Source organism: Corylus avellana, chromosome ca7 (assembly GCF_901000735.1).
Source record: "Corylus avellana chromosome ca7, CavTom2PMs-1.0".
NCBI classification, from domain to species: domain Eukaryota; kingdom Viridiplantae; phylum Streptophyta; class Magnoliopsida; order Fagales; family Betulaceae; genus Corylus; species Corylus avellana.
Window position 1 is genome coordinate 324,639 of NC_081547.1, and position 15,381 is coordinate 340,019.

The 15,381-nt window shown below is 37.4% G+C and overlaps 2 protein-coding genes across 3 annotated transcripts; both read right to left on the reverse strand.

The window, feature by feature from the left end:
- Positions 1 to 3,069: 3,069 nt before the first annotated feature.
- LOC132188663 (uncharacterized) lies at positions 3,070 to 9,468 on the reverse strand. 2 transcript variants are annotated; one of them, XM_059603184.1, is made up of 6 exons: positions 9,308 to 9,468; positions 7,930 to 8,206; positions 7,773 to 7,827; positions 6,438 to 6,553; positions 4,058 to 4,303; positions 3,070 to 3,515 (listed from the first exon to the last, which is right to left on the reverse strand). In XM_059603184.1, exons 2-5 carry the CDS (start codon positions 8,167 to 8,169, stop codon positions 4,082 to 4,084), a joined length of 633 nt encoding a protein of 210 aa, XP_059459167.1. In that variant the 5' UTR covers positions 8,170 to 8,206; positions 9,308 to 9,468; the 3' UTR covers positions 3,070 to 3,515; positions 4,058 to 4,081. The 2 variants fall into 2 exon arrangements, with proteins under 2 accessions (XP_059459167.1, XP_059459166.1); XM_059603183.1 differs by having other exon boundaries at positions 3,070 to 3,518; positions 9,308 to 9,466.
- Positions 9,469 to 12,970: 3,502 nt separating this feature from the next.
- On the reverse strand, positions 12,971 to 15,355 carry LOC132187530 (uncharacterized). Its single transcript, XM_059601871.1, has one exon. It carries the CDS (start codon positions 14,902 to 14,904, stop codon positions 13,129 to 13,131), a length of 1,776 nt encoding a protein of 591 aa, XP_059457854.1. The 5' UTR covers positions 14,905 to 15,355; the 3' UTR covers positions 12,971 to 13,128.
- Positions 15,356 to 15,381: the final 26 nt, after the last annotated feature.

Sequence of the window (15,381 nt, forward strand, 5' to 3'; positions counted from 1 at the left end):
ACAAAACCGTAGCCTCAGCTGACCTGAGAAATGATGCGTGCAAGTTTTCGAGCATACGAGTTATAATAAAATAATAATAATTCATATTGGATTGTTTCAATATCGGATGAAAGCAATTTTGGTGGCGTTAGAAAGCTTATTGATAGGGCTATGAATATGAAGATTTTATATTCATAACATAAATTCATTGTATCATCCGAATGAGATCGCTGGGTGTTTTCTATATAATCTAATAAGGACGGCCTTGACCGCAGTTTAAAAGGTTGATTTTTATTATTATTATTTATCTCAATCTCTTGATTTAATTTTTGGTTTTGGAAAGAGTTGTGAATTGTGCATTGTTGAGGGTTTTTTTTTTTTTTTTTTTTGTTAATGACGGAGAACCTCATAAGACATGGTCACTTGATGTATTTAACCTTGAAGGGCAAACTTCTCCCTCTCCCCTCCCCTGAAACACACATAAATCGGGTTGCCAGCGTAGTCCTAAAAAATTGTTTACACCCCCAAGAGATTCAAATCTTAGACATGGTAGAGATCAATGCCACCAAGTCTAAAGCCTTCACTACTTGAATCAACCCAAGAACAATTTTATTTGATTTTTACGATTCACTACACCTTACTCTGCATCAATTGGTAACAAAGCCAAAGTGCGCTGCATAGAAAAGCATACATTTGTGTGCCGTTATGCAGATGCAAATACGTACGTAGGTGGGTTTCTTGGCCTCCTACCTCGATCGGCCGTCTGCTAAAGTTCTATAATGGTCCAGTTTTTGACTTGCAAGCAATCGAAGTTGTTCTGCGTAAATGATAATGCTTCAAAAGCATTTCCCTTTCTTGACCCAAATCCATTTATTCATCTTTTTTATTGTTGCTTTGAGTCATGAAGCCATTAATGAAGTTACCATATATTCCTATATATCAATCAGAGTAACTCAATATATACGACAATAATACAAGAGATCATATAGACCAAGCAAACTTAATAAATACCATTCCTTGAGGATTGAATTCATGAGGCCGGCCAGATCATGAAACTTAAATTTAAATTGAGTTTTGAATAACAACGAAGCCAGCTTCCCCACATATATGCTTCTGTTCAAGTACTGCGATGACAACTGCTGACTCTTAGAATTTTTGCACAGAGAAAACCAATTAAACTACTTATTTAGCACCTTCAAATCAATTAGTTTATTATATATTAATCAGAGGATTACCGTAAAAAAAACAGTATATGTTATTATATTTTTCTGCAACTGAGCTTCCATTGAGATTGAACATCTAGCTATATAAATGATACAGCTATGATTAAGCCTATATCTTTTGATTTATCATTAGTTTTTGTTTAATGTATATATGCATTATTTTAAGCCGTACGTGAGAGCATGTCTATCCTTCTACTTTCAGCTTGTCTATTCCTTCACACCATGATATTCAACGTAAAAGGCAAACTTTAAACCACCATATTAATTAGTCCACGGGACCACGGGCCACCTAATTAATTGTATCAACAACAATCGAAACGAGGAAGCGCCCCATGCAGAGACCATTTAATTTGGTTGCCAAACCGAGTATGAAAAGGGTGCCGTCATTTTCACCACTTGCACTATAAATTGAAACAATTCTCCTCCATCCAAAACACAAATTAAGTGACAAAATCAAAGAGATTTCCATGAAGAGCACAAGCACTACCACTACTAAAGCGTGGCTGATTTTGATTCTCTTTCTCATGGCATTTCTTGTTACAACTAAAGGAGGACAAGAAAAGCCTATCAAAGATGGGACTCATGACCACTCTGATAACCATCCTATCTTTGGTTCGCCATTTTTTCCATGCCCTTTTTTTACGACTTGTTGTGTTTTCTTTCCTGGTCCTAGTCCCGGTCCTTATGGAGGCCCTCCTCCTGGTCCTGGTCCTTATGGAGGTCCTCCTCCTTGTTCTGAAGGCATCCCAAGCCCTGGTTGGCCAAAACCCGATGGACCTAAACCTCATGAGCCCAAGGATAACTGCACTGGCGGGCACGAAGACACTCCTAAAGGTGATGGTGAACCGGGTGAACAATACCCATAACCAAAATGGGAGCATGCATGTGTTTGTGCTCTCTGGCTACTATATAAGTAAATAAAATGAAGAGCAACAATATATATATATATACCTAAAAGTAAAATAATGAGCCTTGGAGAATAAGGCTTGACCTGTTGTGGGCATGTATCATTTACGTGGCTTGTGCTGTGTAATGGTTCAGTACTAAAATAAATGTGCATTTTCTATGTTTTAAACTTTTAACTCTCTCTCTCCCCCTCTCTCCCTCCAACTATGCTATGCTATTGATTTGTATCATAATGGAAGGGAAGATTATACAAAATAGGTACCTGCTTCAGGATCTGAAAATTGGAAAAAAAATAAAAAATAAAAAATAAAAATGAAGAAGATTACAAGATTATACATCCAAAATGGGCCCAAATGCTACTGATCAGACCCAACCCACCTTAGGTTGATGTCCTCTCTTCTAGGAATTTCCCTCCCCCTGGGCCCTGACTCATGATCTCTTAGCCTCAGCAAAACCCAACCCACCCCTCCTATCCAAAACCTCTCTCCCCCTCCGTCAACCATCGGAAATACCCCTCTTTTAGTCTTTTACGACCTTTGTTAGGCTACAAGGCTCATCCAAAAGTGTTGAGCCTACCCTATGGAATTTGCCTTGATTTACCCTTGTCCCATTGGAAACAAGTTGCAGCAATCCAATTCAGAAGCCCAACATCACCACGATGGGTCAAGATATTCTTTCGACCGAACCTCAAGCCCACTCCCAATTCCACGCTTCCCACTTACGGTTTGACGATGAGAACCTACATTCCCTACCATTTATTCGGTTTGTTCTTATCTTGCCCCCCGTTTTTAAGGGGAAAAAAATAAAAAAGAAAGAAAGCAGCTTTGAAATGAACCAACAATGAAAATGAAAACCAAGTCCTAGCGTTGAGAAGAGCAGGAGGGGTGGCGAATCATTTTCATACACAGCTTTATGCCACTGATTCAAATAGTGATTTTCAAAATAATTTTTGAAGAAATGATAAAACAGAAATAACAGGTTAAATAGAAAACAAGATAGACTGTTACAGGACATGAACCGTTATTAGTGAGTGGCAACTAAATCAGGGTAAGGCCATTAAAACTGCTCTAACCCCAGGAGCGTTTATATAATTCGGCCTAACTCCACTGCCCCAGTCCGAACGCCAACTCCCATTAATACCTAATTAAGCCAGACAGCGTATTATACGTTACAGACACTTGAGCATCTAACAACAACAGAGATAAATAAACATGTTTTAGGGGTTCAATCTGACGACTACTTCACCCATATAACTTTGTTCTTGACCAAAACCCAACACAGTCATTAGGTATATATTAGTAGCTTCAACTGCAAAATATTATCACCACAAGTATGAACAAGTTGTCTACTGCCATGCCCAAACAATTGTTCCATTTCCCTTTCACTTGAAGCAGTTCGTACAAAACCCTGCTGTAGCCATAAGAGAAATAAATTAGTGTTATTGATAGAAAAATGCAAATCCCTCCTACACTACAAGTAAATACGGGCGGAAAACACTACAACTGTCTAGAATCTAAAGAGGAAACAAGAAGTCAACCTTTTTGTATTATCATTCTCATCACTCGCTCAATAAAGTTCAAAAAATAAACCTTTGAAAAGTTTCAATTCTCATCACTATCGTACATGAACATGACATTGAAATTCTCATCACTTAAACATCAGGTGTTGGGTCAATCATACAAATAAAAATTAGATTTCCAAGTAATTTGGTGCCCTGAACAACTTCAAATAATTACACACCTATTTGTCCTGAAAATGGTGAATATTTGTCAATGCACCAAAAGACCCTCCCAAGTGGGTTTTAAACCGCAACTTCTTGTTCACAATGTTTATTTCCTTTCAAGTGTGTACTTGTTCTCCAAACTTGCACAGTACCACAGGCATGCATTGTCCTAATCTACTACTACTATTATACATTCAGAGAGATAAAGCGCCTGAAAAACACTTACATAATCAGTTATCAAGCCTGAGCCTCAACTGGTTGAAGGAAGGAAGATTCTAATGAGTTCTCTCACTGTGACGTTTTTCCTACAGGTGGGGCATTTGCTCTGTGTACTTATTGCGGTCTTAATACATGTCTTACAGAATATGTGACCACACCTTGTCGACATTTCCTCGACTAATGGACCCATGCAAATTGGACAGCTAAAGGTAGGCTCCTTTGGCGGTGAAGGTAGCTTTGTCACATTCTCTCTCTGCCAATAAGACATTAAAATTAGTTCTGAACCGCACAGAGATACACACAGTATATCCAATCACATCCTTCAGTTTCAAGATCATTTACGGACTTCTTGTCCAAAAGGTGACATGAGACTTCATTAAATAACATAGAGCATGGCTCATGGCCAATGCAAGAGTAATTGCAAAATAGGCACCACTATCAACAGAGTAATCATAACATGTATCAAACATTCCATGAAGACAATGAATGCATCATGCCACTTCAAACCTGCATGCTACTGAAATAAATGTGACTTCAAACCTGCATGCTACTGAAATAAATGTGACAACAAAGGAAATCTAATAAACAAGAGCAGAACACCAAGAGCACCTGTGCTGGTGCCATATTATTTGTTATAAAAACTACTTCAAAATAATAAGTGAAGTAACCACGTCATACATGGCACAATATGGCAGGTGCTATAGGGATAATGCCAGGCACAATTCCAGATGTGTGATACATATTCCAACCTTCATAGGCTTCATTTGTTATTTATGAAGCATATTCCAAATAACATGCTTCTAATGTAGGAAAAAAATTCCAGCCAAAGGCCATCAGTGTACCCTATAAAACAGGTTCAAATCTCATTGGTGAGTGAACTAATTGCCAGGCCAAACAAAAAGGGCATAATTTGTAGGTAGGGGTGTCAAAAATTACCGGGAAACCAGGGACCCGGTTCCGGTTCCGGTTTGAAAAATCCAAAAACCGGGAAACTGAGTTTTCATTTTATATATATATATATATATATATATATATATATGCTAAGCTGAAATTTTCAAACAGTCAATTTGGAGAGTAGGAAAAATGAAAAACAAAGAAATATATTGTTTGAATATTTATATACATATATATTTATTGTGGGTAGTTTATATTTATTGTTGTAATATTTATATATATTGTTACTTTAGTGTATAATATTAACATCTAAACAAGATTAATGGAATTCTGGTGTTGGGTTTATTGGGTTGATTGTAGTAGTTGTTCATTTTCTAATGTTGGGGTCTTAAGCATCTGAAAATTTGGTCAATTGGGTCACTTATTTGATGCATTTCTTTGCATAAAGTTTGGTTCTTACAATTTCTTAGGCTCACGATGAAATATACTGTTTGAATATATATAAAGTATTTATTGTTGGTAGTTTATATTTATTGTTGTCATAATTATTTGAAACAATCACAACAAAGCTCCATTAATTTAGACAAAAAAGACAAATAGATTTTTTTTTAAAATGAGCCAACTTATGAAAAAATAAAAAGGGGGGCTTATTTTAGGCCAAATACCTAAAATAAGCCCAAAAAATAATTTTCTTAAAAAACCGGTTACCGGACCGGGTAAAACCGGAACCGGCCGGTAACCGGGGTCCCGGTTCTGGTTCCAGTTTCTCAAAACCGAGAACCGGTGTACCCCGGTTCCGGTTCCCGATTTTGGCCAAAAACCGGGAAACCGGACCGGGTTGACATCCCTATTTGTAGGCATATACTTCAATTCACTAGCGCAGAATGCAGTATATATTTGATAAGCTCCTCTTGGCTGCAAAAAAAAGATATAAAAATAAAAAAATAAAAAAAATAAAAAGACCCCATCTACCATATTCTATTTACAGAAATCTCACAAGTAATCCAATCCACAGGACAAGATGCAATATAGTAAATTAATTTCAAAAATGCCAAGCAATTGTACCCTGCAGTTGCAATGTGTCATGAAACAAAAGCTTGGAGTTGGGTCAAAATCCAAGTAACTAAACATCTGTTTTTTAAGAAAAAAGGCATTCAACTTTTTGTAACAAATATCAATTTTAAAATGCTAACCACTTTACCTCCTTGAATTCAATAACAGTCTAATGGATCTAAAAGCCATTCCTGTATGTATTTAATTTAGGCATGTTTAGCTGTATGGCAGGTTCAGTTATATTAACTTTAAGTCTTTTATTCTGTTCTTTGAAAAAAGGAAATGATTATGTGGACGTCTTTATCAAGCATAAAAGTTTCAGCAAATAGAGGAAAGAATTACTGTCAGATATGAAAGAGAAACATCAATTATTACTATTAGTTATCCATCCAATGACCCAAACACATAAAATAAACAACGTATTGAAGGATTGCTTTTACCGTAGAATTGCTACTGCTTTCCAAATTTATGTAATAGTCACAATTAATAATTGTTTGGTTGGGTGGAGCTCTTCTACGCTTGTTGCGGTTATTCTGGGTAACCCTAGTCCTTTCGTCTGCAATGATCACAGGTAAGAGAGAGAGAGATGTGAGCAAGCAACACTTGAAATACCAAATAAATGCATGGATTCAGCTAAGAACAAAGGATATGAAACAGAATAAAACAAAATGACAAATAGACCATTTGGCTGCCCAAGAATAAAATTCATACAAGAAAAATGGGGCAACTACAACTTGCTAGAATAAGGTCCAGCTCATTCTTTAGAGATAAAGCAGAATCTTGAAAGAACAACCACCAATAAAATTAAAAAGAAATTAATAGTGATAACACATTTTCTCCAAGATTATACAGGGTAGTCTAATATGACTGATAGGTTTTTTAATTCAAACCTCAGATTTTCTCCCACCAAAAGCACACAAAAAGAAGAAGGAAACCCAAGGATTCCACCCTTGTTCCCACAAGTTGCACAATTTACATGAAGTTCCATCAATGGTACAACAAAAAGTGTTAGTGACACGAGACACATGCATACAACACACGCACGCAAACAAACAAACAAGAAAGATGTGAGGTTTCCATAATACCTCCAATATACTTTTGAACAAGATCTATCTCGCTAGAATGTTAACTAAGTCCAACTACTGAATTCCTACAACAGCATATTCCACAGAAGATGCTCTTTGAAACCTTCTTGGTTCCCTTGAATTTTGGAATTAGAGCATACTCAACTTATTTTCATAAAATAGCCATTTTCTTTTTCTCCAGTTAAGATTCTCCTCTTCGTATATTCAGCTCCCCTCCTAGCTAAATCCTTCTCCACGATTACAATTTAAAAAATATAAAAACCGAAAGCACGATTCTGCATTTTTTTGTTCTAAAGATTGAGCTCCTGTATCCACTCACCGTGCCACTTCATAAAATCATCCACTAGTCACCAATACTAAATAAACTTTCAACAATTATTTTTGTATATATGGGACCTAAAGCAGATAGCTTCTAAAGATTGAGCTCCCTCATCCACTCATCATTAAGAACTCAGCATAAATTAACAGGCAACATACTGCCAAAAAGAAAACTCAATTTTCTAAGAGAAATCACCAGACCCCACAGCGACAAATACAATGATGAACCAATAGAGTCGACCCTCAAGGAAAGAACATCATTGAAAAATAAAGAGCATATTTTGCAGGGGGGAAACAGACATGAAAATAAACCCAAATATCCAGAAGCTCCCAGTTATGAAAGAAAACAAATAACAGAATTAATGAGGTTACCTATATCCACATCCACTATAGTCCTTCCACCATTCCGTCTAGAATTGTTTTTGGCCTAACATTACATAAACAGGGTTTATAAGATTAATTACAACAGCAGCAAAGCACATAGTGATATCAAAATGAAACAAACTTCTATAAAATTAAAGAGCCATACTTCAGCAAAAGCCCTGGGGGATGATTCAATGACATCATCATCAATGGCTTCAACATCAATCATAGCAGGTACAGACCGCCCAAGTTGGCCAGTTTCAATTTCATTAGGCACCACTTGAGTCGAAGTCCCCTCCTGATCCCGACTGTCACTTGGTGGTGCAGTGTTGAGATCTAAGTCCAGTATCGCCTTCCTACGACGATACCCTCTTACAGGAGCCCCCCTGGCCGCCCGAGTGCTCATGCTAAAAACAATGAGATTCCTATCCAAGTTTCAAAGCCTGAAAAACATAAAGGAGAAGAATAAGATCAATTTTCTTTTCCAGAATATCAAGAATAGAAGATACATGTTTAAAGTATAAGCTATTCATAAAGGTCACATACATAACTGCGTCCACATGTCTAGACTTTAGGAGTTGTGCATCTTCACAAATTACACACAACCCCATGACATCAATGTCCCCATAATTAATAGATTCAAACGTAAACCTTTTACCCAAGATTTTGGCATTATGCCATATGCTACTACCGTGACACCAATGTACACATACGTCTTTTCTTTTTTTAATTTCTACCTAAATATACAAGTAATTCACGAATGTGCAGCGTTGATCCCACATTCCCATTTAAAAAAGAATAAATCCAGAACTTTTTCTAAAGTTCCACATACCTAATCTAAACATTTAAATGTACAGAACACAACCATCTTATGTAACTAAAAGAATAAGAGTTGACCAAGTGACCCTCATGTTTCCAATAATACAGTTCCAAAAAATTGAACTTGAATCTTCACACACTTAAAAAGATACAAAGATTATCAACTTCATACAACTGAAGTTTTAAATCAACTCTACTATGTCACGCCAAACAAGGCCCAACTCTGACGGCACAAGATAACATTATAATTGAAAAACAGAAAAAGAAACCATATCCCAACCGAAGAAGGCTTAAGAAAACCATATCACAATATTTATCTAAAGAAAAATAAAATAAAATATATTAAAAATTTCAGTCATACTATGAGCAAAACAATAAAATTACGATTTCTTTTAACGAAAAAATCGACCTTTCCTAAAGATTTTTAAGCCCCAAACACAAACACTCAAATTGCCACAACTTCAGCTAGCATCGGACTCTGCCATCGAAAAATGAATCGATTTTTCCCCCAAAAATAAAAAAATAAAAAAAAAACAAAATCCTAAATCCCTAACATCACAAAAGATCAGATATCAAAAATCGTAACAAAACATAGCAATCAAACCCCCTGACCTGATCGATTCACACAATGCTATCCAAACAAAAACCCTAATCGATTACTTAAAACAGAAAAAGGGGAATATTCAAAAAGAAAATGGAGATTTCGATTCAAACAAAAAACGTACCTTTAATCGGCGAGTTTCGGAAGCAACACAAAATGATCAAATTCTGAAACTTTCTTCGTATATAAATACGTATATGTATTCCAAAAGTTTTAGGGAGAGAGAGAGAGGGCTTCAACACAAGAAAGTAGCATATAAGCCATAAGGGAGAGTGCAACAAAAGAGGTAGGGGCCGGGGAGAGGAACAGGCTGTGACAGAGTTTCATTGTGACAGACGTGGGCAATGAGGATGCGTCCACGTAGGCCCAGCCGCGTTAGATGGACACGTGTAGGCATAAGAATGGTACAAAGAGCGTGTATTCCGACACGTGCGGTCATGGGCTCCGTGTTTCAGTCTAATTTGAATTTTATAATAGGCGGAAATTCAGAATATTAACGTATGCCGTGACGGTGAATAATGATTACTCGTCGACCTCTCGGTTTGAATAGAAACGAAGTCGTTTCAATGGCTTGTGCGTCTTGATTGGTTTATACCGCCACCACTGAAAGCTATACAAAACCCGCTTCCAGCATTACCTACTGAGGTGTGAACAGAAGAAACCAGAGGAAGAGAAAGAAATCAAAGATTGAGCATTGACCATCGCCTCCACTTCACGGAACTGCCGCCTGCCGGTGGCTAACTCCCCTCAAATTTTTCTTTTTGTCTATTCCCTTTTATTTAAGGTCTACGATTGAGTCTGTTATTGATAATTAATCAGACGGTCCAAACTAAGGCTCTTCAAATAGCCAAATTCATGACAAAAGAACGAAACAAATAGGCACTCGTGTTTCATTTGTGTTGACACTTGAAAGAAGATGATTGTATTATAAGAGCATTGCTATTCTACATCATGGATTCTTTATATTGATGCCAACTGTAGATGTTTTGTTTTAAGAACTTCAACTGAAAGGTTTATTTTTTGAAAGGTTTAATTCAACCATTTTTTTTTTCATTAACAATTGTACTTGTTTACTAAGAGTGCATCATTTATAAATCTAACAATTTAATAAGGATCTGATGTCTTTTACGTCCTCTAATTGAGAGTTAACATGTTAAGCATGGAACACAATACCGAAATGCACATCCACACCAAATCAAGTCTACCTTATTTGGAAAAACCCATTATTTTGGAAGGGTTGGTCGCACAATAATGGCCTTTTAGGACCCAGATTGCACCATCATTGTTGAAGATATTCTCAATAGTTTTCAATTGGCAAATAAAACCATAAAAGGTTAGTACTTGAGGATGTAATAATACAACAAAAGAATTAAGACAAGGTTGCAAGGATATTTCCCTGAAATTAGAATTCCATCAAACGATTTAAGTATCTTTATAAAATTTTAATATCTTTCTTTTTTATTGGCAATAACTTTTGGATATGGGGGAACTAATATCAAAATCCAAATTTGGTATGCCAGATTTTCAAACCTTTTTTGATCACATGGTTTCACCTATATAATTGTAAGGTAGTAGAGAAAGCTACTCAAGGTGCAAAATTAGAACACTATATCCATCACAAATCATACTTGTACTCACCAAGCCGAAAGATATGGAGAAGTCTTCACTCAAACTGGCTTTCTTGGTTGCGCTCTTGGTCATTGCCTCTAGTAAGAAATTCTCATTTCTTTCAATTGTTTTATTGTTCACCATTAATTGGATTCATATATTTCACAGCATAAAATATGTGAGAAGAAATAAACTAATTGTTGAAGTATAACTGAAATTGTCTGTTTCTTAATTCCCAAATGTGGTGGCTGCAGGTTTTCAATACAAAGCAGATGCAAGGAATGTTGTAGTAATTCACTGCACACCTGAGCTAAGATGCCTTAACCCATGCGAGTGCAAACTTGGCCATTGTGTGTGTCACCCTCCAAATGAAGATTCGGTTGCAAAAGCCTTCATCAATCACTTACAGATGCAAGAACAAATTTCACATTGAATTACAAGACAACAGAAGTAAACCTTTTTTTCTAAGGAAAAAAAAAAACTTGATTCATAGAGCATTGTACTTCTCGGGGAGTCATGTTACTTACCCTAAGTGGAATAAAATGAATAACACATATCCTGAAGTTTTAATTTAACTCTTCATATTATTACTATTATTCCTACTTTATCAATTAATGGAAACACTATTTGACAATGAACCATCTTTAACATATCAAAGATGATAAATTCTTTTGTGATTTTAAGGTTTGGTCCTATGAACAGGACTTGGGACAGGAGCTTGATGTTTGGGTCTTTATTGGACAAGTTTTAGCTTAAAACCCAAGTTTCGCCCTGCCTGCCACCACCTTTCAAAACTGTAATCATGGCTTGAAAATTCCATTTCATGAAGACATGCATTTTGAATGAACATATGGCATCTGGCTCTGCCCATGACCAGCTGATGAGAATCTTCTATTTTGTTATTTATGATTGCATGGTATGGGAGCTTGATCTTGTTTTCGGTCGCGATCTAAAATCCCTATGGTTCTGTTTGCTAATGGTTTTTGAAGAGTAATGAAGAACAATACACGAGTTACACCAGACTCCTAACGCTTAGCAGAAAGAAGTGGCTGTGAAAGCAAAGTGTCAACAGGATATTTCCTGAAAATTCAATAATTGCTTCACATATTATACGGAAATATGCATAAATGACTAAGTAAAACTTATTTTTTGTTTTCAAAGTTAGAAAGAAGCTAATCACCTTGACTCAAAACAACAATGATAGTACCACTAGAAAATACAGATTGCCAGTGTCTCCCAATTAGAGAAATTCATAACTAGTAATCAAGTCATACACACAATGCGTTGAAAACATTTGTTAGTTTCAACTGGAATATACGACACATTGTAGCATCTTCACAACATTTTTAAAACTTAAATAATGACAAGTGATGCTTTAAGGGGAACATGAAGGAGAAAAAAAATAAAAGAGAATCTCTTTCTACAAAACTGTTGTTTCTAACAGCAGTTACCAGTGCTATTAGAAAGTTTTAGATTATCTTGACCCCAAAACCAAAGCCCTAAAACTATTCGACATGTTTCTAGAAAGAAATTACGACTCTTACCCTTTAAACAATATTGGGCGCGTTTTCAGAAGCAACACAAGTTGTTTATGTCTCTGTGTATGTGTGTTTGAGTGCGTGTAGTTACCATAACCCTTTGAACATCCACACCTTATTAGCTTCACCAATAAAACAGGTATTATATCTTATTTCACAAAGTGATCTTAATAGTGAGATAGCCCGAAATCACAACACAAGCAAGATGCAAGCATAAATGCTAATGCTACTCTAACCTGTATGCTCCTTGGAGAAAAACCTTCAATCATTTCCTTCTGAGCAGGGATTCTGAGTGCACTGCATGTACATCTCATCCACTTTCCCGCAGAAAATCTTTTACTAATGTCATTTCTAGCTTTAGGTGGAACGTTTTTGCAACAGTTCAAACAGGGAGCATGTGAAAAATGCACAAACATGGAGTATTCAGCATTGCGCTTCCACACTTGAGAGTTATTTCTCTGACAATTAATCAAAGAATTATGCCCAGGAGGAATTATTGGTTCCAAGCTGAGCACCCATATTTAACAAATGATTGCATGTCTACATGGAAGAGATTCACAAAAAGGCCCCAAAGAAGTAGATGACAAAACAAAGTCAATTAGTCATTGTGTAAAAGAACAATCATAATACAAGAGAAGTCAATTGTTAAGAAAGGAAAAAGGACAATTACATCAAGTCACGCAAATTAACTATCGCATACAATTTATTAATCATCTCAGAAACGCTATGATGATAAAAGAAAAAACTGCGCAAAGAAGCTAGAGGGTTGTATTAGCCATACATGCCTTATAGTTGTACATCAGAGTTTTTCAGTCAACCTGACCATAAAGGAATTAACTGCAGCTGCATCCAAGACTATCCATGAAGACTCGAACAACTCATGGAAAAATTCTGCTCCAATCTCCTCGGCTGCATTTCTGAATGCAATTCCAAATGCATTTCCTTGAACTGCCCCAAGTCGAGGCTTCCCACAAACTCCTACGATCAATACCTTGTTTGGCTCTTGAGATAAGCAAGCACAGAGCAAAGGCTTCATTCTTGCTCCCTTCTCTCGCAAGGCATCCATCAGAAAATAACAAAACTTAGTCAACGCCTGTGGGTAACCCAGAACCTTTGTGTCCACCGAGTCTTCAAGCTTTACCCACCGGAATTTCCTTCCACTTCTTATACAACCGCTCTTAGTTATCGCAGTGCTTCCTTGCCTAAGAATTGCCCTTTGTACCTTGATTGCATTATGCATTCCAGCTTTCAGCTTATCAAGATTGCTCAAGGACAGTGCATCATAAGCTACGCCAAACTGCTTGGACGCACAAGAGCCGTCCGATGTCACAAATGATTCAAGCAGTGCAGTAACACCATACACCACATCCGCTGCTGACACCCTTGAGCGATAACCATGTAGCCGCAAGAAACTCCTGTAGTAGAAATCAGTAAGCCCATACTCGGGTAAAAACCGTTCAAACTCATCTTTCATCTTCCGCTTTACTTCAAGGTTCATGTACTGAAACTTCTGCTGGCAATCCACAAGTGCAAATCCCATCCGGGCTAGAAGAAGCTTGAGCTTTTTCATCCCATTGTCACTCCATGTTTTCAATTTAGTCGCAATATACGAAGAACACAACATTGAATCAAATAAATTCCACTCCTGTAAGAGCATTAGCCTTGGTTCATCTTCATATGCAATTCTAGATGCATTGGGTGCTCGAATCTTTGTCCCGTCTTTAAGAGTCACCGAAGTTACTGCTTCCAAATTCCCCGAGCTGTTGATATGCTGTTCAAGCTCCATGACCCCAGCTTGGTACCTCTCATCAGTTAGCCTCTCATGAACAAACTGATCCGTCAATGAAACGCAAGCCAACCAAAGCAGCTCATTTGTGTTCTTCCTCAAAGAATGCGACAAATCATACATCAAACACCCGGACGGCTTCCCATGGAAAGTACCCATATGATAATACTCCCTCTTCAATTTCCTGAAAACTTGAACTGGGTCATCCTTATTTTCTTCCGAAACCCTCCTCCTCTTTCTCGATCCGCCCCCATCCTCCTCTTCCTCACTCTCACTCTCGTCTTCACTATCAGATTCCTCATCAACCTCATCATCACTATTCAAATCACTCACATTCGCCAAAGCCGAAACATCAAAATCGTACGCCAAATCAGTCTGTTGTTCATCGTCCTGCGTGTAAAGCACAACCACCCTATCGTTCTGCTCACTCAAATTGTGCAAATGAATGGGCCGATGACTATCAACCACAAAAACACGAGCCGCCGGGCCTAAATTCAGGACCTTCCTTAAGTCCCTATGGCACCCCCAATTTATCAAAAGAATGGAAATGGGCTCATCGGACGAGCACAAACTGGGCCCCGCGTAGTTGTGAATTTCCTGAAACGACGAGACCGGATAGCAAGCGTATCGAACGGAATCAGATTCGAGGACATGGAAAATGATCTTGAGGGCACAGAGTGAGTCCACATCAGAGGTGGACGGGAATACGAGCAGAGGAGAGCAAGACGAAGCAATCGCCGATTCGCGGAGCTTCGCATAAAACGACTCGACCCTTTGCTCCCTCACCATAATATCACTCACTTGGGCATGCGGATTTCAACCAAAATGGATTTTTTTTTTTTTTCTCTTTATGAATGAAACAAAACCCTAAATCAGCCCACGAAATTAAGGATAAAAAGAATATTTTCGTAAAGAACCATCGGAAATCTAAGAAACAAACGAGGATTTCAATAAAATTACGAGATTTTATACGATTTTGACCGGTGATAAGCTAGTTAGCAATTGGTTGATTCCAATTCGGTGCCAGAAACAAAGAGAAGGAGAATTCTAGAGAGAGAGAGAAAGAGAGAGAGGAAGGAAAAGAATTACAACGAAAGGAAAGGCAAGTGGCGGAAAATGAAAAAGGAAATTTGGAGTTTGAAGTACCTGAGATTTGTACGAATCCGAAGGAAATTGGAGTTCCTCTCGGTGTTCAGCTCCAGACAACCAGATCTGAGAGAGAGAGAGAGAGAGAGAGAGAGGGGGGGGCTTTATTTTTTGAAGATT